The sequence below is a fragment of the Cyprinus carpio genome, chromosome B9 (genome assembly GCF_018340385.1).
Source record: "Cyprinus carpio isolate SPL01 chromosome B9, ASM1834038v1, whole genome shotgun sequence".
Taxonomy (NCBI): Eukaryota; Metazoa; Chordata; class Actinopteri; order Cypriniformes; family Cyprinidae; genus Cyprinus; species Cyprinus carpio.
In genome coordinates, this window is record NC_056605.1 from 7,221,890 (window position 1) to 7,247,951 (window position 26,062).

The 26,062-nt window shown below is 38.8% G+C and overlaps 1 protein-coding gene across 3 annotated transcripts; it reads left to right on the plus strand.

Annotated features, from left to right (window-relative positions):
* The first annotated feature begins 364 nt into the window (after positions 1-364).
* LOC109095903 (A-kinase anchor protein 11-like) lies at positions 365-24,179 on the plus strand. 3 transcript variants are annotated; one of them, XM_042730805.1, is made up of 12 exons: positions 365-501; positions 10,308-10,399; positions 10,492-10,602; positions 12,937-12,990; positions 13,116-13,247; positions 13,781-14,021; positions 14,230-18,394; positions 18,540-18,695; positions 20,123-20,209; positions 21,737-21,783; positions 22,158-22,339; positions 23,438-24,179. In XM_042730805.1, exons 2-12 carry the CDS (start codon positions 10,337-10,339, stop codon positions 23,597-23,599), a joined length of 5,400 nt encoding a protein of 1,799 aa, XP_042586739.1. In that variant the 5' UTR covers positions 365-501; positions 10,308-10,336; the 3' UTR covers positions 23,600-24,179. The 3 variants fall into 3 exon arrangements, with proteins under 3 accessions (XP_042586739.1, XP_042586740.1, XP_042586741.1); XM_042730806.1 differs by having other exon boundaries at positions 20,126-20,209; XM_042730807.1 differs by lacking the exon at positions 20,123-20,209.
* The last annotated feature ends 1,883 nt before the right edge of the window (positions 24,180-26,062 follow it).

The window sequence follows — 26,062 nt, forward strand, 5'->3', positions numbered from 1 at the left end:
CTGAGCTCGAACTTAAGTAGGCCTAATGATATATGCTTCTGTAAAGGTGTGGTTTATAGCTTCGTTACCAGTGCAGAACTACATTACCCATAATTCTGAAGAAAGTTCCACCAATCAGAGAAGCTGGTGTTACCATGGAAACAAAATTGTTGTATTCTAAATTCTAAATATAGACTTTGTTCTCATTAGAACATGAACTGTGCTTCATCACAATTCTCTGGTAAATTCATTAAATTGTTTCTTCTAGCCTGTTATATTCATTGTAATCCCCTCCAAGAAAACACGAGATGTCAGAAATAATGTTAAAACAATAAAATACTACATTAAATTGTATTCATTTTATTTTGCAAGTTGAAATACTCCCATCATTGACTCTGCGCTCAACTTCTCCCTGGCGCCGCTCTGGGTGTGATTACTTTCGTCTGCTCGTCGTCTTGTTTTCATGAAATGAACGGACGTAAGAGCAGCTAGCTGCTCGCTGCACGGCTCTGTCACTACAAGGTGAGACGCGCTTCATTTTCATTTGTATGTCATTTTCCAGCATTCATCCCATATCGCAGAGTAGTTACAAACCCATCGAGGGGTGTCCAAGATGCGGATCACGACTGATGATATCACAGGCCTGGTGCTAATGCGCGAGCCAGCTGCGTCTGTAATGAAATCATCAGGCTTTAGCATTAACCACACAAAAACACATTTCTGATAATGCTTTTACATGCATTATTCGTAAATGAAGTCTGCGATAATTCAGTCATAATGCCTATCCCGTGGCGATGCCTGGAAATGAAAACAAATGAATCATCAAACCAAAATTGACAGATAAGCATCAGATACGACATAAACATGATTGCAGATTATCTGACGTCGTGAAGAGCTTTAAAACGTGTTATAAGAGTCAAATGGCGGATTGTCGTCGTGCTGTCAGAGCTGGAGAATTATGATGGGTCGTATTTGAAGCATTATTGACAGAATTGCAAATACTGAGTATTAAAATCAGGGTGTTATGGCAAGGGATCACATCATGTGCATTAAGTTTTGCACACAGCCACTCCCCTTTATAAGCTGGGAACAGCCAGTGATCTCATAAACATCTGTTGGTTTCAGGAAATCATTTGACCCTGCTGATGCTCACATGCAGCAGCCGGCGCCTTCACTTGCTCATGCTGATGTCCTCCTCTTTCTCATGAAGGCACCGCTGGGGTTCAGGCTTGCTGTAAATGTGCTCTTTTTGTTCTTAGGAAAAATTGTACCTTTGCAGTCCCCACCCACACACAATCACGCGGAAGTGCATCAATGTCTGACCTAGTTCAGCATTCAGGTGTGAACGCTTGTTTAGTCGGAAAGTCTATCTGGTTCAGTGCTGTGGAAATGCTCTGGTCCTGTCGAAATCAAGCTCTTCTGCTCCATCAAAGGCCTGCAACCAGTTGCAACACACCTCTTCTAGATAAAGGGATTGCCCCCCCCCCCCCCCCCCAAAAAAAGATCTTCTTCTCCTCCATTATTTAGTCATGTTTCAAAAGTGTAAGACTTTCTTTCTTCTGCTGAAGAAAGTTGGTAATCAAATCATTTTGGTTCCCACTGTGTTCCATTGCATGGCCAAAAAACAGATGTTTTCACAAAATATCTTCTTTTCACCCCAAAATGAGAAGTCTCTCATCGTTTACTCTCCCTCATGTTGTTCCAAACCTGAATAAATGATCACAGAATTTTCATTTTGGTGAAATATCCCTTTAAAGACTGTTAAAGAATGCCAATAATGCATTCAGTTGTATTAAAATAGAACATAAACATAGTGTGTTATATATATTTTTTGTTGTTGGTTTTATATTTTTACCAAGATTTTATTATATTTCATCTAAATATCAGCAGACATCAGTTAAAAATCCTGTTCATTTTTTCCATAAGGGAACTGTTTTTTTAACTGTTGTTGAAATCAGCAGTCTGCATATTATTTCAACTCTTTTGTCTCTATATTAATAGAATTTAGAATTTAATAGAATTTAAGTCTATTTTATGTTTATATTTTAGTTTTGTATTTCTCCATTGATTTTCATTCAATTGTCTTTCACAATGCTTTATGGGATTGTGGTTATTTCCCTTATTTAAGCTGTTAAAGGGATAGTTCACCCAAAAATGAAACTTCATCTTGGTATCCACGCCGAAGTCTGAAGAGAAGAAATTATTGAACAAAGTCGTTATTTTTTATTTCATTTATTTATTACTTTTTTTGCCCACAAAAAGTATTCTCGTAGCTTCAAACAGTAACATTACGGTTGAACCACTGATGTCACATGGACTATTTTAACATTGTCCTTACTACCTTTCTGGGTCTTGAACCTGTCTATGGAGGGTCAGAAAGCTCTCGGATTTAATCTAAAATATCTTAATTTGTGTTCTGAAGATGAACGGAGGTCTTATGGATTTGGAACAACATGAGGTTAAGCAATTAATGACAGAATTTTCATTTTTGGGTGAAGTATAAGAACACAGTCTGTTGTGTAGTGTTGTGATTCTCCTTGTGGCTGGTTTGGTTCATGACTTATAACTCTTTAATAAAACCTTTTAAAATCCCTATGGAGAAAATGAGTGGGAAAAATACTTCAGAAACCAAGGCTGCTGGAAAAGTAGGCATGCACTGTAGCACTCTTGTAAAAACAAACATGCCATCAGTTCGTAGTCCTTAAACAAACATATTTGTCAGGCCGTAAACAAATGGTGTTTCATAAGTAGACTGAGCAAGCATTTGGGGAGAGATTTAGTTCAGGTGAATAATACACTCACCAAAACTGCTGCTCAAGAGCTAGCTATCTTCATGTGACACTTGCTTCTTATTTATTTTTTCTCTACTTTATCAGATTCTGTTTCGAATCCCTCTTTGCTTCTTCCACGCAAGCTTCTGCAGTACACAGATAAGATCTCACTGCTTCTGCACACCGTTTCGGTTCAGGCTATGTGAGAAAGTGATAACAGCCTGACATTCGGCCGTCATATAGCCTAGACCTATATTTTTCAATCATTTTGGTCTACCGCACACACACAGATGGCCCAAGATAACTTGTAGGCTGTGTGCTAAAGGTGTGGATTTTTCAACTTTCACTGTTTAGGTAATTTTTAGTCTTCTCATATTCACCCCTTTGTTTCTGACTTACTGGAGCAGCTGGAACTCCCATATATTACCCATAAATCATGTGATAACCATAATCCAACTTAAAGGCATAGTTCACCCAAAAATAAAAATTCTGTCATCGTTTACTCAACTTCATGTTGTTCCAAATTTTTGTTCTTCTGCAGAATACAACAAAAGACATTTTGTTTCATTTGTCCATATAATGAAGTGAACGGGTTCCAAAATCAGTATTACTTTAAAGTATTTTAAATGTAACCAAAACATTTTTTGGATTTCATACTTTATTTACACTAGTTATGTTTGTATGCACTAATTTTCATCAATCCAAATAAATCCAATCAGATTTCAAATTATGAAAGTTCTGTTTATATGATCCGTTTACAATCAGTTTTCATATTTACACATGCGTTATATGTGTTCAGAACCGATAAAAGCCAACGTGATAAATATACAAACATAAATGCCAGAAGAGCTTTTTTTTTTTAGTAAATATTGAGTAAATCAGAATCAGAAAAGCTTTATTACCAAGTATGTTTACACATACAAGGAATTTGACTTGACAACAGGAGCTTCCAGTGCATAAGAAAGTACAGACATAGTGCAGACATACATAGGAATAACACAGTAGGGATGGAATATAACACTAATATAAGAAATAATCAGAATTAAATTATGTAATACAGAATAGAAGTATAGGAAAAAAAATAGTAGTTGTTTAAATGTTCCAGATATGTTATAAATGTGCAGATATGTTATTTACAAAGTGTGCAGTTTACAAGTGTACAAATTTTGGATTCTATGTATAAATATGTCAGTTGTGATGGACGATGTATAATTATAAAAGTTTAATTGTTCAGGTTGAATACAGCCTGCAGGAAAAAAATCTGTTCTTGTGCCTGGCTGTTCTGGTGGTCAGTGCTCTGTAGCCCCGGCCAGAAGGCAACAGTTCGAAGAGAGAGTGGGCTGGGTGTGAGGGGTCCAAGGTGATTTTCTTAGCCCTTTTCCTCACTCTGGAGATGTAAAGATCTTGGAGGCTGAGCAGAGGGGCACCGAAAATCCTTTCAGCAGTCCTGACTGTCCTTTGTAATTAGAGATCGACCGATATGGGTTTTTCTATAGCCGATGCCGATGTTTAGAGGTCAGGGTCAGCCGATGGCCGATATGTGCTGCCGATTTTTAGGGCTGATATCTTGAAGTTTTCCCCCTCATTTACATGCTAAAATGTCACACTAATAATAAGTGGAAGCACAACATTTCTAAACTTATCATCATTTATTGAGCACTGACTTGAACCATCTCTCGAATCTTAATTTTTGTGCACTGCACAGTATTACAAATAAAAAAAATTATCTAAAGTTAACCAAACAAATCAATAAACTGACCAAGTATTAAATATATAAAACAGGTTATATATATATATATATATATATATATATCTATATATATATATATATATATATATATATATATATAAGTCAATCAATCATTTACATAAAATTTTTAGAGCATTTATCAAGCAGAATTTTTCAAGTTTGTTGGAACATAAATGTAAACTTAAATATACATTTAAATAAAAGAAATAAAATTTTACAAATAAAAATCAATTAAACTGAAAAATATAAAAAATAATATACATAAAAAATAAATAACAGTAGTGCTGCAAACACACTAGCAACCAGCAACATTTATGTTTGGTATAAATGACAAAGAACACCTAAAGTGCATTCTAATTTCAAACTTACATCGCAGTCTGTTCATTATTAAGATTAAGTACAGTCAACCAAACATATAAAAGGTTACACTGGTCAGTTTAAATAGACCGTAGTATACCGGTCCACTCTGCTGTTATGCTAAGTACGTTTTTGCTCAAGTGAAGAGGATGATCTTTTCCGTCTAGTTTACATAAAAAAAAATATATATATATTATAGTTTAACAATCAGATACATTGCGAATATGGAAACATTCGGATATGTGCAGAACGAGACGTGAGCAATAACCTCCAAATACATCTAGCCAAACCCGCGCGCGCTCGTCCTCGTCTGCACGCACACACCCACTGTCACGATCTAATGCAATGTAAATGCAAGATTTTTTAAAACAAATAGGCCTACCGGAATGCAAAAATTCAAAATCGAACATTTTGCAGAACAGGATCAAATAAAGTAACGTACTGGTCATTAATACTCGCATAAAATGTTTAATGTGAAAAAAGCGGTTCACTGACTGCGCAGCACAGCCACGAGCGCCACAGTTACGTTTGGGATCATTTTATTTTTAATACTATAGTGTAATTTGAAAACATTGCAATTGCGTTTTAAAATACAACAACGAGCACCACGAAACCATTTAAAGAGGCGCATTCAGCGGTCTCCTTGACGGAAAACAGTCAACAAAGTAAAATGATCTCAAATGTACAGTGCGCTCTCTTCATTTTATCAAATGATCATAATCACATATTCATTTTACAGTCCTGCTACTAGCATTTTATTCAGACTAAAACCCCTTTAATTCGGGTGAGAAAGCTTTTTTTTCCGAGTGGCTTTTGCACATAATAATAATACCGCTGCAGACGCATTTCGCAGCATTAATCTTATTCATTGATTGTTAATTTAAACGACGATCGATCATGGAAATGATCAAATATTGACATCCCTAAATGCAAATGAGTTGGATGGAAACCTGGCTATTGTCTGCATCAAACCATGCTTCCGAACAAATGTCATTCACCGTTCTGTGCTGCTCCAGGACAGCTGTCTCCGAGCACGGTGCTGTCTGTGAGCGGGGCGGAGTAACAGAGCCCTCAATCACGCTGCAGGTGTTTGTGAGAGCTGCCACCTTCTCCACCCCATTTACAGAGTGAAATTCTCTGACTGCCTTTATCTCCCAGGACTGTTGTTGAATCTTCCAAAAGTTTTGGCTTGGGGTCCTTCACATGCGGCAGCAGCACTTTCCACCGCACCAATAACACGGGGCTGCCTGCCGACGTGCCTGAATTTAAATCGGCGCTACTAAACACGGATATCGGCCGATGCCGATATATTAAAAAATGACAAATATTGGCCCGATATATCGGCCGACCTCTAGTTGTAATCTCTTGTTGTTTGATTTGGTAGCTGAACCAAACTAGACAGTTATAGATGAACACAGGACAGATTTAATGATGGCCGAGTAGAACTGTTTCAGCAGCTCCTGTGGCAGGGCTGAATTTCCTCAGCTGATGAACGAAGTACAACCTCTGCTGGGCCTTTTTCACAATGGAGTCGATGTGAGTGTCCCACTTCAGGTCCTGAAAGATAGTGCTTCCCAGGAATCTGAATGACTCCAGTGCAGCCACAGTGCTGTTCATGATGGTGAGTGGGGGGAGTGCTGGGGGTTTTTTCCTTAAGTCTATGATCATCTCCACCATTTTGAGCGTGTTCAGGTCCAGGTTGTTGTGACTGCACCAGACAGCTAGCTCTATAACCTCCTGTCTGTAAGCAGACTCGTCTCTGTGCTTGATGAGGCTGATGACTGTAGTGTCATCCGCAAAAATCAGGATCTTGACAGAGGGGTTCTTTGGAGTGCAGTCATTCGTGTACAGGGAGAAGAGCAGTGGGGAGAGAACACAACCCTGAGGGGCGCCAGTGCTGATGGTGATAGTCCTGGATGTGAGTTTGCCCAGTCTCACTAGCTGCTGCCTGTCTGTCAGAAAGCTGGTGATCCACTGACAGATGTTTGTCTGAGAGAAGATCAGGCATGATGGTATTAAAGGCCGAACTGAATAGGATCCTTGCGTAATTCCCAGGTCTGTCGAGGTGTGGCAGGATGTAATGCAGTCCCATGTTGACTGCATCGTCCACAGACATGTTTGCTCTGTAGGCAGACTGAAGAGGATCCAGTAAGGGTCCAGTGATGTCCTTCAGGTAGGCCAGGACCAGTCGCTCAAAAGACTTCATGACCACAGACGTAAGAGCGGCAGGTCTATAATCATTAAGTCCAGTGATTTTGGACTTTTTGGGGACCGGAATGATGGTGGAGCATTTGAAGCAGCAGGGAACATCACACAGCTCCAGAGATCTGTTGAAGATCTGTATGAAGATGGGGGCCAGTTGATCAGTGCAGACTTTTAAACAGGCAGGTGAAACACCGTCTGGGCCTGAAGCTTTCTTAGATTTCTGCTTCCTGAAGACCCGGTTCACATCCTCTACACCAGTAGTTCGCAACCTTTTTTCCCAGCGGGCCGCACTATGGTCCATGTGCAAGTCTCGTGGGCCGCACGCATATCATTTACATATTATGTCACAAATACAAACCAACCTGATTTATAATATTATAGCCTAAATATTATGATATCTAATCGATTACATTTAATGAAATAAATAAATAATTCTACTCCCCATAAACAAAACAGGTGATGCTGTCGGGAGCTGACCAATTTAGTGAAATTTGGCTTGACAGGAGTAACAGCACAATGAAGTTGCAATTGTAAGATGCAGTCTGTAAGACGGGCAACATTGCAAAAAATGTGCATTCACAAATGTAGCCTATGTTGATCCAAATATGGAAAGCACTTTCAAATTTAGTAATATGAGGTTCTCTCCAGAGATGTTTTGCCACATTTTCCTCATTTAAGGATGATTGCTGCGTAGTATAGGTGTTTCCATTTCCCTGAACTTCTTCAAATGAGTTGCGGGGCAAACTGAAAATCCAGCACTCTCCTTCACTACTGATACTGCGACTATTCTTGTTTGTATGTGTTCATTCACTGGCATTTTCCACATTTCTTTTTTTCTCCCTTAAAAACAAATTTGTCCATTCTGATGCTCAATTTTACAGAACTAATGGCTGTTGATGACTGTTTGAATTGAATTCTGCCAACATGCACGCTTTTATGTGTTTGTTAAATGCGGAACGTTATGTGAGTAAGGTCTGCTCATGTCTGAAAATAATATATGAAAAACAAAACAAGTTTACATAAAAACATTAGGCTATAGCTTATTCTTTAGTACATTTTTAAATTAATGTAAAAACTAAAAAGAATTGTAAAACTGAAAGTTATTTTTTGAAATTGTGTTCAGCATGGTGGGCCGCATTTGAATTCGTGACGGGCCACATGCGGCCCGTGGGCCGCGGGTTGAGAACCACTGCTCTACACAGACCTTAAGCGCAGGTTGAATGGTAGGGGAGGGAGGTGGATTGCAGGGGGATAGGTGAATGTGTAGGATGGGGGGTGGTAGACTGGCCTTTTCAAATCGACAATAAAACATGTTGATTCTCCACAGACTGTGGGGGTGATGTCTTATACAAGGAGATGTTCTTGAGAACAGCCCATACTATTGCCGGATCATTGGCTGAAAACTGTTTTCTCAGCTTTTCAGAGTAGATTATTTAGCCACTCTGATCTCCTTTGTTAGCCTGTTCCTGGTCTCACGTAGCCAGACCTTTAGACTGATGGCTGAAGGTCTGGAATCCATGGCAGCTTTCATGGGCCAAGCCCGCCCATGAGGCCATTTGACCGATATGTCAAACAACCAGTCACAGTTTGTTTAGTGTAAACATCACGTTTCGGAGTGTGGAAATGTTGCCACAATAACAGAACGGTGTGTAAAATTCTCTGACGTATTTTAAAGACTCTGTGCCGTGAACTTTAAATATTTCACATACTTTTAAGAATCCAGAGTTTAGCTGATCCTGATAAGCGCTCGTCATCACATTTGTAAACACAGCGGCTTTCTTCTTTCATGAGGGGGTTTGGCACCACGACATCTTAGTTTCAAGGTGGAACATCAAAGAACGCGACACACACGTCTCCCGGAAATCCTGTATAGTTCAACCAATCCGATGACGACGTCGAAACTCCTGAACTGTTTCCACTTTTGTGTGCCATATGCATCTGACATTCAGCCAACGGTCCTTGTGCGTGATGTCTGAGGCTGAGACTAGTCTGTTCCCGGCCTGGTTATACATGATTTTATCCCCACTTCTTCTCTTTGGCATGACAAAGCTGTTTGAGTTTCCCAGTAAACCTTGATTTATCATTATTAAATGATAAGAATGTCCTGGTAGGAGTGCACGTCTTCACAGAAACTGATATATGATTTTACAGTCCCTGTGAGCTCATCCAGATCAGTGCTAGCAGCTTCAAAAACACTCCAATCAGTGAGGTCAAAACAGGCTTGGAAACCACGCTCTGCTTCATTAGTCCATCTTTTGCCAGTCCTTAAAACAGGTTTATCTGATTTCAGTTTCCGCCTATAGGTCGATATAAGATGAACCAAACAGTGATCAGAGAGCCCCAAAGCTGCTCGTGGGACAGAATGATATGCATCATTTATTGTGGTGTAACAGTGATCCAGTATATTACTGTCCCTGGTGGGACATGTATTATGCTGCTTGTATTTTAGCAGTTCATGGGAGAGATTAAAGGGTTTGTTCACCTGAAAATGGAAATTATGTCTTTAATGACTCACCCTCATGTCGTACCAAACCCGTAAGACCTCCGTTCATCTTCGGAACACAGTTTAAGATATTTTAGATGTAGTCTGAGAGCTTTCTGACCTTCCATTGAAAATGTATGTACTGTCCACGTCCAGAAAGGTAATAAAAACATCATCAAAGTAGTCCATGTGACATCAGAGGATCAGTTAGAATTTGTTGAAGCATGGAAAATACAGTTTGGTCCAAAAATAAGCAGTGCTGTGAATGCACTCACAACAGACCCGGAAGAGAAGACAATGCTGAATAAAGTCGTAATTTCTGTTATTTTTGGACCAAAATGTATTTTCGATTTCCATCTCAATGTATATTCAATCGCATTCACTTTCTTACTTAAGACTTGAGATGTAATTAACACACATAAAAAGTGCGTTCACAAATCAGCCTATAAAATGTAGCCATAAAAGCGTATCCAGGCACTGTGCATGTGCGAAAGCTGTTTTTTAAAACCGATTGAGACCTGCTTAATTTTTTACCATTGATGATCAGTTTATTTCAGGTTACACCACCCATTCCAATCTAATCAAAATTTAATTCTGTTCAAGCTCAATTGGCTTTTGAGTCTGATTGTGACAATTAATCTGGTATAAACAGAAATTTGTCTGTGCATGTATGCATTACTGCTGTAGGCTCGATTTAATTGTTGGTAGTTAGAATGAACATTTTTACAATGTGTTTATTTTAACCCAACTGTTTCACTTCAAGGAGAGACTCCTGTCCAGCACCGCAACATCATGGATGCCTGTGCACGGATCAGAGGGGTCCCGTTAAAGAGCCGTGCCACCATGAAGAAAGAGGTACAGTGCTGACTACCATGATTCAGTTCTATTGCATTCATTTCTAAGCTCATTCAATTTCCAATAAGTTTTATGTTTGTTTGTTTGAGCAGACTATCCGTGAGGGCTCAAACCCGGGCCTGAAGAGCCTGTTGAAACACAAGAAGGAGCTCTGCAACGTGGTAGTGGAGCTGCATAATAAAGAACCACAGTCTCTATCAGAAGTAAGGATTGAATATTATGTATACTATATGCATTGCTGCAATTGCAAAGGAATAATTTTTGCAGTGGTTAAAGGAGTATTATGTGTTCAATAATAGCTCAGTCTTGTCCCTCTTTTCACTTGTTTCTTTAAAAAAGCTAAAGTTTGGGCTACAGTGAGGCACAATGGAAGTGAATTGAGCTGATCCATGAACATTTCAATAGTGTAGCCACAAGACATATGTAATATGTGTGTTAGGGTCAAAGACGAGACAATTGACTGTCCGCAAAGAGCTTGATTGACAGGCGATCTGACCAGTCATAACACCGAATCCGCCATCTTGCCCGACAAACAAATCAGACAGGAGAGTAGATTAACTTTGGTGTACTTTGACGTCTTTCCACGGTTTAAATAAAATACGTTATGATGTTCATTCATGTTTATATCATCCTTTAAGTAAATATGAAAAGACGAACGGTTCACGTGTGGAGCTAAAGTGATCTCTCAAGACCCTTTAAAGAGCCACAAAACGCTATTTATTGTTTTAATTTTTAAAAAAAAAATACAACATTTGAAAGCTGAGACCTTGTTTCATACCAGAAGTAACCTGCTCTGTCGGTGTGTTGTTAGTTTTTTTGCTCTGCAATGTATTTTTACTGCGTGAGAACATGATGTGTAGTATGAGAGAGGCATGGCTTGTCGGACATAGCAACAGTAAAGAGGGCGGGTTTCTGCAAAGGGTCAATTAAATTTACAAAAGTGATTTATTTACATAAAAAGTATATTAAATGCTAGTGTCTACATTAATGTTTCAAATAACTTTGGTAGAAAAAACTAAACAAAAATATGTGTGAAATAACATTCAGCCTAGCAGATATCTTTATGTAAAAATGAAACAACATACTTATTCACATTTTATATTAAATATAAAAGAAAAACTGATCATACTAAATTTTATTAGATTTAACATTTCAAAATATAATATTATATATTTTAAAAACTTCTTGCTGACAAATGGGTGGAACCTAGTGGTTTGAAGGATAGTGATAAAGATTCAAAATTACAACTTTTTCTGTGTTCTGCACTGTGATCCTTAAATTACATCTAATGATTCTTTTTGGTATATGAACTATATGAACTATTTATACACTAAATTACATTTTAGTGGGTGTCTTCTCTAAACCAGGTTAAAACATTCTAATGTACAGAGAAAAAAACATACAATTTTAAAGCTATATTAATTTTTTTGTTTTGGTACTTGCCCTTTTCATTTTTGACCCGTTGCAAACTGCATTCTAATGTCTTCTATGTAAAGTTATATTCAATTTGACAACTTAATTTCATGACAACATAACACCACAAACCCCAAAATGACTATAAAAAGACAAGAACAACTTTGCAGCTCAAATAAAACGCATTTCAACAGAAGAATGAAGGTAAGCACATATATAAAATTATAAACTGCACTTTTCTATGTTTATGATTATTTCCATTATAAGTGCCTCACTGTAACATAATTTTTTCCTTTCTTTTCTTATTTTCTTTATTTATGTTTTTGAGGAAACAAGAGACTAGTGTTATTTTTAATGTGCTACTCAACATGAATATGTAACAAATGCTGTTAATTGGGCTGAGCTGGAATAATACATACACAGATGTTTCAGTTTAAATGTTTTGTGACCTCTTTTTGAGTTGAGAAATTTTGAAAGCCTATATGACGGATATTGGCGATAAGAGAGCGGTTAGAGTCAACTGGGACAGTTCAGCAGTGTGACTGTTGCATCTCAGCTCGTTGTATACATGACCACATCTCATGAGACCTGGGTGAATTGTTCAATTCAAAAAAAGAAATTGCAGTTGCAGCGTGGCTTGTTTTAATTTTTGTTAAGGTGGCATTTTTCCGTGTGGCTTTGTAATTCTCATGAAGGAGGGTGAATTGTGCCTGCGGATATTGCAATTTATTTGCACACACTGTCTGCATTGTTAACTAAAGGAAATCAGATAATGCAAACATGACTTAAAGGTACTGTACTGTATTTTCTGGGATTGTACAACTTTTCTTCATCACTGCAATCTAAACACCTGAGCACTGAAAGTGCAATCGACTGCTAGGCATGCATAGATATGTACCTGCATATATACATATACATCACTTGGTCATCATTTAGTAATTTTTAAGGTGGACTGATGTGTAAAGTTGGGTAATCAGTAAATAAGAAGCAGGATTGCCATGCAGATCTGCTGTGTGCTGAACTGACACAGCTGTTTAGTGCATTTGCCCACAAAGACATTTCATTTAACTAAGGCATCACAATATAAAGACAATGTAAATTACATAATTGTTTCTCTTTTATAGGTACATTATGTATGCTTACCTAGTCATGCTGAGGGGGAAGATTTTACTCTACAGGTATGTGATAGTTTGCGCCATTTCTCTTGTGTAAAAATGAACACTTTTGTTTTATTCTATAAACTACAAAGAGAGAGAGAGAGATTTCTTGGATCCTACAGTCATGTATTCTTTGATGCTTACAGGCTCTGACGTCCCTCTCCACTGAGATGATGGAGTTGCTTAGATCACTACATGTATACACCCTAAAAGATGAAGAGATTCTGCTACTCAAAGACCCCAAAAGGCCCTTTGAGAGAAAAGACAGTGTTTCTCAGGTATGATTTGCTTATATTATGCTTGAAAATTTAGAGTGTTTTGTGTGAGACGTTTTGCTGTTGTCGTTATTTTGATATCATGTGTCCTTTATTGTTTCGTCTGGGTTTCTAAATTTGTGGTATCATTTTGTGTGAAATTGGGTCCAAACAGAACTAACCTTGTGGTAAGCAGCCATGGTATTAAGTTTTGTACTTTGAACATTACATAAAACCACAAGTGTTTTTCAGACATAACAAGAGATTGCATGCTTGCTTTCATGCATTTCAGGAAAAATAAGAGTGCCGTGAGAAGTCTAAAAATCAAAACTTCTCAAGAAATTATGTCAGATCAGGCTTTGACAGTTTTCAGGCTTTATGTTTATAATTATGCAGAATTATGTTTATCTTCCAGGTTAACATTAAGTTTATCATAACAATTTATATTGAGAATGTGTCATGACGTAAAGGCTTTCATCGTGTCATCATAGCATTTGGTAGATTTTTTTATTTTTATTTTATTTTTTTATGCAGTCTTTATTTTTTTTCTCCCTCAGACCTGTTCAAGAGCTTTGTGCATATTGAGACATAGCCCAACTCCTCAGGTTAGTGTTTGCAGCATGCTGGGGTTGTTGGCTCGATATGCAGCTGGGATAAGGTATGCACTGGAGTTACAGGTTCTGCAGAGGGGCGCTTCAGAAGCATGCCAAGCTGAGGATGATGACACCAATCAGTCTGTCTCTTCTATCGAAGAGGACTTTGTTACTGCTTTTGAGCATCTTGAAGAGGAGGATACAGGTGATTACTCATGATTCTTACTTGACAGACTCATGATAACTTCCTGTTAAAATATGGGTTTGAATAAACTTTTTTTTTTTTAATTTACACTACCATTGTGTAAGCATAGATAGCAATAAAGTAAATGCTTATGAACAGCTGCTAGTTCTGGATTTAATTAACTGTTAATAAGAATTCTGTTCTCATGGACTGTTCTCTGGTCTTGCAGGTCGCCATAGTCAGAGGAACCAACGGGATGTGGCATCCCAGACTGTCCCCTCTCATTTAAGAGACTTATCTGGATCTCGCATTATTATAAGTTCCATACCGAGGAAGTCAGTGCGCAAGGAAAAGGCTGCTGCAAAAGTGTCCGAAACTGTCCTGAAGTCAACAACGTGGCCCGCAAGTTCAGAGAGCTCGTATGCATTTAGCAGTCTTCCAAAGGGGTGCGCTACTTCCATATCCCTCACAGAGTCAGATGAGTCAGACTGCTCAAGTCCCAGTCCTATTATATTCCTGGATGAAGTTGGATATCAGAAGAGTCTTAAAGCAAAACTTGACATTCCCAAGATCCCCATTTTAAAGGACGGAGTAGAAGATTCTGACTCAGAAGTCAGTGAATTTTTCGACAGCTTTGATCAGTTTGATGAACTAGACCAGACTTTTGATTCTAACATTAAGGTCCTTAAAGAACAGCTCCTCCCTGGTCAAACAGAGAAGCTTGTTGACAACTCTGGTTGTAAATTTGTATCAAGGGGGTGCTCGACCACAGCAATGAACCCTCACAAGTTTGATCATAGGACTCTTCCAGCCAATGTCAAGAAACCAACTCCACTTAAACCAGGATCACCGTACAGTATTCACTCTGATTCACCAGATTCCCAACGGCCTGCGAGGACTCCCTGCGAGGAAAGCGGGCCGCTCTTCAGTCCAGTTCGTTCATCTGCATTTAGCCCACTGGGAGAAGGAGGCTCCTTAGAGTATTTTTGGAAGGCAGATGGAGATGGCTCAGAATTGCATAAACCACAGGACCTCTGCTCGCTTTACAAAACGTACTCTGATTTTGCCAACAACCTGTCAAAAGAAATCCTTGGATCGGTCTGTGGGTACTCCTCCCCTGTTGATTTTAACATTAATAAGAACTTGAGCTGTGTGTGTCATAAGGAGTTCAAAAACACTAATGGGCATCTAATGAAGCTTTCAGACATCCAGGAGACAGTCACCATCACCAAATCCCAATCACAGTCTCTTAAGGATGGGATTCAGAAGTTTGCTACAGACTTGGTTGAAATGAGCCTTGGAAGTGCCTTCAGGGACTTGCAGAAAGGTGTGTCCTCCTGTACCACTACACTTTGCCATTTGGCTGCAAGACTGACTTCTTCAGTATTTCAAATGGCCTTTCATGAGATAGGTATGCGCCATGCATATGTGTTAAAAGAGCGTGCCATAAACGGTCTAGCCAGTTTCCTAGTAGGAGAAGCCATTTCTGGAGCCCTCAAAGAGTTCCTCTTTGTGAAAAAGCAGATTTTCAACAACACCGTCACACGATTTGCTGCAGATCTGGCTGAGGAGTTAGTGTTTGAAGGTATTATGGAGGTTTGCCAGTTTTCACATCCCTCAACTCCACTCACACCAAATGACTGGTCATTTGAGCAAGAGGAGGAAGTGGTTTCGTCCTATGCCTCTGACCTGTCGGAGTCTGTTCTCCAAGAGGCTTTTATAGAGCTCTCACAAGCTGATGTGACTTTCACTACACAGGCAGCTATCAGTGTATCAGTTGACAACATTTGCTATGTGAGTGCTGAAGATAGTTCTCTCATCACAAAAACCTGCAGTGCCCAAACAAGCTATCTTGGATCTCAGGCTGTTGCAGAGGCTGCACATCAAGAGCAGGATGGTTGCACAGTGAAGAAAGCCTTGTATTGTGTGTCTGGTATGGCCAGTTGTGTTCCAGTTCCTGTGGCTGGCAAGGTCATATCCCATGTGCACAACGTAGATGAACCTTCTCAGTATAAATCCAGTATTGGTTACGTATGTCAGACCAGTCCTAAAAGAACAATTTGTTGCCAAGTGGAAGTGGGATCATCAACCTCAGATTCCTCTGAAGCAACTCAGACTGAGTCATCACCAGGTCCTGCAAGAATCCAGGATGCCAGTGGTGAGGAAGTTCTTGGCAATCCATCCGTTGAAAATGATTCCACCAAACCCTCAATTGGAAAGACGTTTCAAAACTTCTCTGGGAATATGGTGGACACTATAGTAGGGGAGGCATTCGACCTGATGCATTCTTCGACAAAAGTGAAGAAGAAAGTGGAAGATTGTGCAGACTTTTTGAGCAAAACTATAGCAGCTCGCATATCCACTCCAAGCCATGGAATTGCTAAATCACACGATGCATCGACTCCCTCTCAGGTTCCCTTTCACTTGGTGTCAAAGGGCTCTTGCGACCCATCCTCCAGAAGTGTACGTCCAGTCTCCAAGCTCACCCCAGAGGTCCGTTCTGTTGTGAGAATGGACACATTGGAAGTGCCCACTTTTGAAGTTGCCTCATGTGGAGGTAGAAAAGTCAGTGCAGATGATTTTTCAAGCAGCAACTCTGGAACAAAATCAACTGAATTCCCTAGCACTCCACCCTCAAGTCCCCAGCAGCCATCAGACGAGTACAGCGGGAAACAGATCAGACAGTTCTCAAAGAAGCTCAAAGGTACACTCGCAAAAGAATTCTCTCCTGCGACTCCTCCACCCACCCCTTATTACCCGCCTGCAGCCGACACCAAAGAAGAAGGTTCGGTTTCAGACAAGGCCGATTTCATGCTGAAACTCATTAGGTCTCTCTCTGAAGAAGCTGGCAGCAATGAAGATGAGGAGGAAGACCAGGAAGATGGTCCTCACTCTAGAAACTGCCAGGCAGAGCTGAGTCCCACAATCAGGAGCAGAATGATTGACAGGAGTGCGCTCCATTATGCAGAGCGTTTAGCGTGCCACATTGTTTCAATGGCCACTGAGATGGACACGCTAAGCCTCGGAGATGTGAAAAAGCCAGTGGGTGATGAAAGCAAAGGCAGTGTCGCCTTGCATAGTGCACAGTTCTCAAAGCAGACATTAAATTCCTTGTGGACATATGCTGGAGAAGTGGCTGGAGAAGTCATCATTGATGTCAAGAAGATGATGAGTTCAAGCCACTGTCGTCATAAAATGCTAAAAAGAGGACCTGTGAACTCAGACAAACGTCAGAGCGGAGACAGCCTTTTGGGAAGTTTGACTTGTCAGTGGCCTGGTGACGTCCAACTGAGTGGCAGTTCAAGTGGGATGTCGTCAGAGTATCCAAGTTGCGAGAGTGTCACTGACGAATATGCGGGATACCTCATTAAGGTGCTCAAGAAAGAGGGAGGCAACCGAGAGCTTATATTAGATCAGTACGCCACTCGCTTGGCATATCGATCTATTAAATCTGGCCTGGCTCATGCAGCACGAAAAATAAAGCAGCGATCTCCTTTGAGGCTTCACTCATCTAGGCGTTTGCACAATGATCGTAGTCCTGATGTTTCCCAGTTTCCCACATCCAAGTCATCCCACGCTGCACTTATTGATGGAAAAGATGGATTGTCTTGTGAATCCCTGCCATGTGCTTGTCAAGACGGTCAAGACATGAGCAGTAATGAATATGTAGAACTTGTGAACTTTGCCGAGTCGCTGGCCTACAACATCACATGTGATGTTACGAGAAAGCTAAGAATGAGCTCTGTGAGACTGCCAAAATCGCTCACTGATTCTTGCCTCTACAGGAAATCCACTGTTGAGGACATGCCAGAAAATCCCATCAAAAATACGTTTTCATGCTCTCTTCTACCTTATACAGAAACTAACAGGCTCTACCATAGTACCAGCAGCTTGAATGATGGCAAAAGCAACAATGGTGTAATACAAGTCATTGAACATTATGCCAGAAAAATTGTCGATGACACTTTGGAAATGACGCTGGGACCAGCATATGTTCAGGCAGCGGGGGACAGGAGGGCACTTGAACGCAATTCCTTCACAGAAAAGCTGGCTGAGGCATATGAAGCTTGTCGATACTGCCAAGGTCGAGACTGCCTGTTTTGCTGTAGAGACGGCCGTCGTGGTTTCCAGGGAGTGAAAATAAGAAGGCAACAAGAATCAGATGCAGTGACTGGACTGGAAATTCCTAGAATACACATTGATTTGGAAAAGAGAGCTGCTTTTGCTGAAGAAATGGTGTCCAGTGCCATTGAGAAAGCCAAAAAGGAACTGAGCTGCACCAGTCTGAATGCAGACAGTGGGATTGGTCATGATGGCGCAAGCTTTGCAGAAAGTCTCACCACAGAGATTATGACATCCGCATTGTCCAACGTTTGCCAAACCGTCAATCTTAGGTACAGTGACACAGCTTGCATAGAATCATACATACAGACTATCACTTAAAATTGCTCATCAGTTACTCACAATATGTGGATTTCCTAGATTTTGAAACCTTTTTTTAAATTGGCTTATCATGATTGATGACTTTGTCCGTTTCAGTACCTCCAGAAGAGAAGGCGTCAATGTGACGGAGTCAACGGTGAGTCAGCAGCTCAGTTTGAGCGTTGGTGATGACAGTCTCGGTAGTTGGTCCAATCTGAGTTTTGAAGAAGACCACCCAGATGAGAGCAGCAGCTTTCACCATCTTAGTGACAGGTGAACAAGTCCCACCACACTTTCAAGCAATACACAGCTCATTTAAACTTGAAATGAAGCATTGCTGGTCAACTACCACACTCAAGTTCACTCTGCTTTCTTTTCTTGTGCACCTTTCACAAGCATGTGGCTGAAAAGTACAATCTGGTGAATTAGCAGAGGAATGAATGGATTTACAGTGATCTTACCTGTACAATATGGAAAGGACAGATCTGTGCTATAGAAGAGCTCAGGCTGAAATTGTGAAGTATATTGTCAGTGTCAGATCTTTAGTGCATTTTTCATACCATTTGCAGGCGTGTTTGGTTTTCAGCAGAGGTATTTTGACTATATTCACATGTTTAGTCTGAGTTTTATCAGTTTAGGTTTTGGAGTAGGAGAACATACTGCATGACTCATTATAGCTGAAGAACGTTTATTGTTCTTTCTCTTTCTTTTATATACAAACCATTTTACACTTTCTTTGAAGCCAAAGATGCTGATTTTCCCACCATTTTCCAAAATTGCTGAGGAACACCTAGGGCCTTTTCCAGATGAGCATTTAGGGATATTGTTTTCATTCTCAGAAAAATGTAACTGTCTCTGGCTTCAAAACATGATGGCTGAGTCACATAGTCTTGTCTTTCAAAGGCAGGCATTGTTTTGTAGTGTTTTTGGCTGCAGTGTCTCAATGGAAGCATTTTCTATCAACAATTTAATATCTCCCAAGACACTAAAAGTTAGAATGTATGAGCAATTTTTGTTTTGAACAACCCATGATACCATGAATATCTATAAAAATATTTATAAAAGGTGTGGTTGTCAGCTTGAGGCAGTGTTTCTGAGTAACCAGTCATTAATGTATCACTATGTACTCCGTAAATCATCCGCGTATCCAAATATAGATGATAGTTGACAGTTTTTTCCATGTTCTCAACTGCTTTATTGATCAGGTAACATCAATCAGTGTTAGAAATATGTGATTTGGCCATTATTTCTATCCTTTCTTGTCTCATCATGACTATTAATGAGTATGAGAATGTTAATACAGATGTTTTCATTGCATTCATGATTTAGAGTTGAGAACTGTGAATCAATTTCAGTGAATTGACTCTGATCAAGCTATTTGTTTGCATAAGCTTTCAAACATTAAAATGTTTTTGTAAAAAAAAGTTATTTTATATACCTTGCTTATATTTAACTACATTTTCACTTTGTTTTTACATCTTGCATGAAATATTTTAAAACTAATGGCTACAACAGGTGTTTGGTTGAAAATAGGATTCTTCTAAATTTAAAAAAAAAAAAAAAAAAAAATCACCCTTTAAACATTTTCATTACAAATATATTAATATCAAGATCAAATATTGTGTAAAAAAGCTTCTAGCAGGTTATCTAGATTTACTTTGAAATGATTTTGTAGTGTTTCTTCTTTTTCTCTCCCCCAGCAGTAATGGAAACAGCAGTAGCTGGAGCAGTCTGGGTTTAGAAGGCGAGGTTTATGAAGAGCATTTGTCCTTTTCTCCATCAGACAGGTTGGTCTATGGAAAGAGGCACAGCATAGCCAGCGTGGGCTGCTCTAATTACTGCATGATATCATGCAGCGTTTTATCAGCAAGTGCTGAAAACGTATCTGATATCACCTATTAGAAACAAACCTTCGCATTGTTTCTCCATTTAGAGGATGGAATTAGTCAATTGGATCTTTGTGTATGTGTTGGTAGAGTTGTGGGAATAGGAAATGTCATTGGGGGTGGGGGGTGGGGGTCAATGACTGAAGTGTGCTGTGATGTATTTTCTAAAGAATGAACAATCTGTCCTTATTGCATGCTTCCTGTTTGAGTGAAAAAGGATGTCCCAGCCTCTAAATCCCATACGAGTTCAGGTCCACAACATGAATCATATGCATCAGAGTACATCATGACTCACTTCATAGTACAAAAGCAACAGAGATCTCTTTATAATAGCATACATCAGACACATAAAAATAATATTTGAACTTTGCATATTTTCAATTGGTTCTTTTGCACTTGCTGTGACATTGTTTCCTCTTTTACAGACACAAACAGTTATAGAATCATATATAGAATCTTCTTGTAAACAATTTTATTTAAACCTGTGCTAAGAGCTGGGCAACAAATATTATTGACATACTGTTGATTTATATAACAGTATTGCAAGTTATCAGTTATAAATAATTGACTGCTTAGTCCAATTCAGTATGTATTATTATTATTTATTTATTTTGTAGTTGAGTCTATTCATGGTATTCATATTTGCAGTGATTTTGCTGGTGATATAAAATTAAGAAACACTGTGAATGTGTGTTTTTTGTTTTGCTGTTAAACTTTCTAAAGACTTTGTGAGTAGAAGTACAGTAAAATAGACTTAAGGGTTGGTGAGACTTTAAAAATATTTTTGAAAGAAGTCTCTTATGCTCAACAAGACTGCATTTATTTAATTAAAAATGCAATAAAAACAGTAATATTGTGAAATATTATTACAGTTTAAAAGAGATGATTTCTGTTTAATATTTATGGCTGTGATGCAAAGCTAAACTTTGAGCAGCAGTTACTCCATATTTCACTGTCACATGATCCTTCATAAATCATTCTTATATGCTGATTTTATTGTACTATATGCTAGATTTTACTATTAATACTACTAATTTTACTACTAAATGCCCATCCGAATCAGAGCTGGACAACAACTGTTTATGATGTAGTGCTGATTCACCCGTCAATATTAAATAAAGCAATATTTTGATAGGCAGAAAATATTGTTCCTCTGATAGCATTAATATTAAGAGGATTTTTTTTTTTTTTTTGCCATAATGCCATACCCCAACTGTTTGGTTAAAGGCATTAAGAAAAATACATTTAGAAAAGTATTGCATCAATATGTGTTCGTATGGGCTCTGCTACAGTTCATGCCATATTTATGTTAGTAATGGGAAGCTGGGAGCTCCTGTCACTCTCTTCTGCATGTGGCTTGTGGTGTCTTTCTCTTCCATCCGTCATTGAGACAGATGTCTTACACCTGTAATATTTTTCACCTCACAGTGACGGCACTGAAGAGAAGGAAGCTGATGCCAAAGAGGATTCAGGCGGTAAATGAAAACTATATCTGTTCTTTGTATTTTTCTTCCATGCTAGTGTTTATTCTGTGGTCTATTGTTAGACCTCAACTGTAAGACTAATTTCAGCCCTTATTTTTGCACTGCCACTCATTTAAAGTGGTCTTACTTGGCCGAGCACCTTCAGTGCGCCCCTGTCAAACCCACAAGACTATTTATCCCACGTTCCTAGTTGTCTAACTGTCAGACCGGCTCCATGTGGGTCAACAGATGAGCTCGAGCAGAGTTCTGGGTCTGGCCTAGTTAACAGAGAGAGCGTGGGAACTGGTTTGCTGAAGTAGAATATTTGCTGTGATGGTTTTTGTGTGTATGCACCAGCTGAATGTGTGTGTGTGTTCTCTGGGCAGGAGCGGTGCGAGTGGAGAGGGAACATGGGCCGGCAGAAAGAGCTCTGCTGGTGGTCAGTACAGACGTCCAGGGTCGAGCTGTGGACCCCCAGCTGACGGCTGTGCTCCAGTGGATTGCTGCCTCTATCGCTGATCTGTCTTTAATGCAGCTGAGCCAGTTCTCAGCTCAGGAGCTGCAGCAGGTGAGAACACTTGGGGCCAGTTTTACTAAACGGCAAATTATCGTTAGAGTACAATTCCATAAAAGCACCGACGGGAGGGAAATATTATGCAGTTGATTTACTGACAATGTGCACATAAATAAAAACAGTCACAACATCTCATTTCCATAATTACCAGCACAATCTACCAAGGGCAGTGCATATAACCACTTACTTTTTGGGGGGGGGCCTTGCCTGATTCATTTAAATACTCCCCTCCCATAAATCTGCTGATTGAAAGGAAAACTCCTACAAATGCATATTCAATAAGGTGAGTCGCAAAAATAACTGTCCACACCTTTTCAATAAATGGGAAAACTATGTAACTGGTGTTACTTATTTAAAAAAGCAGCTCAGATATTTTCTTGTAAATTAAAAAGTAATGCATTACTTTACTAGTACTCAAAGTAATCTGATTATGTAACTTGCGTCACTTGTAATGCATTACCCCCAACACTGCTTAGTTTTAACATAGTTATTCAGTTAAGAAATTATGAAGTGCAGTATATTGCAACCCCAAAAGTATAACCAGTTATATAAGGTTTCCTATTTTTGTTTTGTTTTTTCAAGGTCTTGAAAATATATTTATTAATATTTACTATATATTTGCAATAATAAAATTGATTAATTCTGTAAATATCATTTTATTTTAAATTGTTTTTAAAATATATTCAAATACAAAAAGTTATTTTAAATGGTATTAATACTGTTTTATTGTATTTTTGTTTTTTTTGTTTAAATAAATGCAGCCTTGGTGAGCATAAGAGAAAAATCTAACTTTTGAACATGCGTGTGTGAAAAAATTATGAGTGTGAGTGTGAGTGTATAAAATTTGACTATTTGAAATTTGCAACGTTTAGCATAATGATTGATATTTTAATTACAAAATACCTTAAAATACCCTGCCATTTCAGAGGAAATGCATAAATGTCTAGGTAAAAATGAAGTCTTTTCACAAGGTATTATGTTAATTACATCTTAGATCATGTTTTAGCCCTATAACCCGACTCTAGCAGCATTTATCAGGATGTTTGAGATTGAAACTGTAGCTTAATTTTGTGTGTTTTTCTCTGGCTCCAGCTGCCGGCCGTGGCGCAGAGGCTGAGGGAGAGAGAGTTCAGGGTCGGCGACCTCCTGCAGGCTCTTCTGAGATACTTTGAAGAACGTCGCTCTGAGGAAGAGGTCGGGGACACGAGGAACGGCCACAAGAGCCTCTTCCAGTGGCTTCTGGAGCAAGCGTAAATCACTATCACACTGACACCCATCAGCAATTAAACAATGAAGTTTCCTGTCACTTTACAGTGATCTGCAATGTATCTGCCAAACCTAGAGGCATAGCCAGTGGAATGTGTTTGTGTGTTGTGTATTGCTTGTGCACCCGTGGCCACCCAGGGGGCGCCATAGAAACAACTGAAGTAATCTAAGAGCCGTTCGTTCAAGTGTGTGTATTGCATGCCGTGACCGAGAGTACCTTTTGCTTGCTTTCACCTCTCTCTTTTTATCGTCCCTTTGTTTTCTTTAAGATTAGACTGCATATCACGCTTTTGGCACGCCATCACTGATGCCTACCCGCATTTGGCTTTCACACCCTGCCACAACACAAAAGACGGATGGGTTTTATGGGTTGGTTTCTCGTTAGGGAATCCCCATGGCTGCAGGAAAGCTTATGTCATCTCCATACCTCTCCTTTTCGGTGATGTTAGCACTTGTCGAAATGATCCAGGAGTGCTCCAGGTCATGATTCAGAACCCGTAAGAGAATCACTTGGTAATTATAACAAACAACCCTGTTTCAGCACATTTTTTTTAATTTTTTTTTTCGGCAAAAATACTTGGATACCAGGTGTGACGGTTTAAAAATACCATTTCACTGGTAATTAGACAGAGATAGTTATGTTGAAAGAATTCATCAACAAGTAGTAAATTTTTCATCCCCCTCTTGAGACATACGGTTATTTCAGTGTGATTAGCTATTCATAATAGTTGAACATCAATCAACTATTTTAGAGTGTAAAATTTAATTGAGTTGTTTACAACATATGCTGCAATCAGACTCCATTTGATCCAACAGCCATAAAGAATAAAACAGGTTTTAGTTCACTACAGAGTGAAGGGTCTTTGGTTGCCAATTTACAGGAAAAACACAAACATACTATTAAACTTAGCTTATAAAGCTGCTAAACATGGAAACCCCTTTGCCAAATAAGGAAACCCTCAGTCAGCTATTGAACGTTATCTACAGGGGACTTTTTTTCTAATTTCCTCCTGGTGTTGTCCACTCACTGGAAGTTACTGGCAGTGCATTGCTAAATGAGGACTCATCTGCAGTGGGTATATCTGAACTAGTCACCGTCTCTACAGTCTCTTCCACCTAAACCTCTTACTCACTGCCTGACCTTTAGTGTGCACTACACTGAATATTGCACTTTACTGAGGAATTGTCAGACAGGCTGTTCCCTATATCTTTGATTAGATTTCAAAAAACACTCTTGTTATAGCCAAGCATAAACTATAGATCGTCTGACTTATCAATCAAGCCCTAAGGGGCCAGTGTCCTGTATTAAAAAGTATTTTCTCACTGCATTTTTGTGCTTAAAGGAAAATCATTTGTTTGCTCGCTCTCATGACGGTCTGAATCTGTATGTTGCTTTTTATTTTGAAACACTCCTGTCAAGCTCTAAAAAAAAAAAAAACACACACACAATTAAAGTAGTCCATACAACTTATGTGCAGTATTCGCAATATTAAAGTTTTCTTGCAGTAGTTTTTTGTATCGAAATTTAAATGACCTAGCCATCCGAGATTTAAAAAAAATTGTTCATAATGTTTGGTTATTACACACACATATAATTTTTGAATGAATGAAATGTGCTTTGGCTGAGTGGATGATAAAGAAAAACTAAATATATTATATGGCTTCTGAAATCTTATATACGGAAGCCTGTTTTTTCCACTGAATACAAAATAATAAAGGTAATTGCGATTTTTTTTATCTCAGAATTCTGAATTTTTCTCAAAATTTTGAGTTTACATCTCGCAGTTCTAAATTTTTTCTCAGAATTGTAAATATAAGTGTGCAATTGCGAATTATAGAGTCATAATTGTGAGATATAAACTCGCAATTGTGAAAATAATCAGAATTGCGAGATATAAACATGTAATTCTGAGAAATTAAGCCAGAATTGTAAGACATAAACTTGAAATTGCCAGTAACAAAGTCATAATTGTGAGATATAAACTCAGAATTGCGAGTTTTTATTACAGAATTGTGAGACAAAAACTTGCGATTGCGAATTATAAAAAAATTTCTCGGGGGGGGGGGGGGGGGGGGGGGGGGGGGGGGACTGATATATTCTCAGAATTGCAAGTTTTTATTACAGTTCTGACTAAATAACTCCGTTGTGTGATATAAAGGAAAATGTCAGAATTGCAGGATGTAAGCTTCTCAGTTATCTTTTTGTATTTTTTTATTCAGTGGTGGAAATGGGCTACCATGTAACACTTTTTTTTTTTGTATCAACTAATGTTATATAGTATAGCGAAACTTAAGAATTACTGAAGAAAAACTGGATATATGTTTGGAACAGCAATGAGAGTGAGTAAATAATGACAGTTTGAGCCACCTGTTCCTTTAAGTGTTATATTTATGAACCTTCTGAGATTTGTTTTACTTAGATACTGTTACAGTGTGATTCAATGATAAGAG

What these genes read in the sequence shown, in the direction of transcription:
- LOC109095903 (XM_042730805.1), top strand. Translation starts at nt 10,337, where the DNA reads ATGGATGCCTGTGCACGGATCAGAGGGGTCCCGTTAAAGAGCCGTGCC. An exon ending in TGCCAAACCGTCAATCTTAG is followed by an intron (nt 18,395 to 18,539) that starts GTACAGTGACAC and finishes TGTCCGTTTCAG; the next exon opens with TACCTCCAGAAGAGAAGGCG. An exon ending in TCCTTTTCTCCATCAGACAG is followed by an intron (nt 20,210 to 21,736) that starts GTTGGTCTATGG and finishes TTCACCTCACAG; the next exon opens with TGACGGCACTGAAGAGAAGG.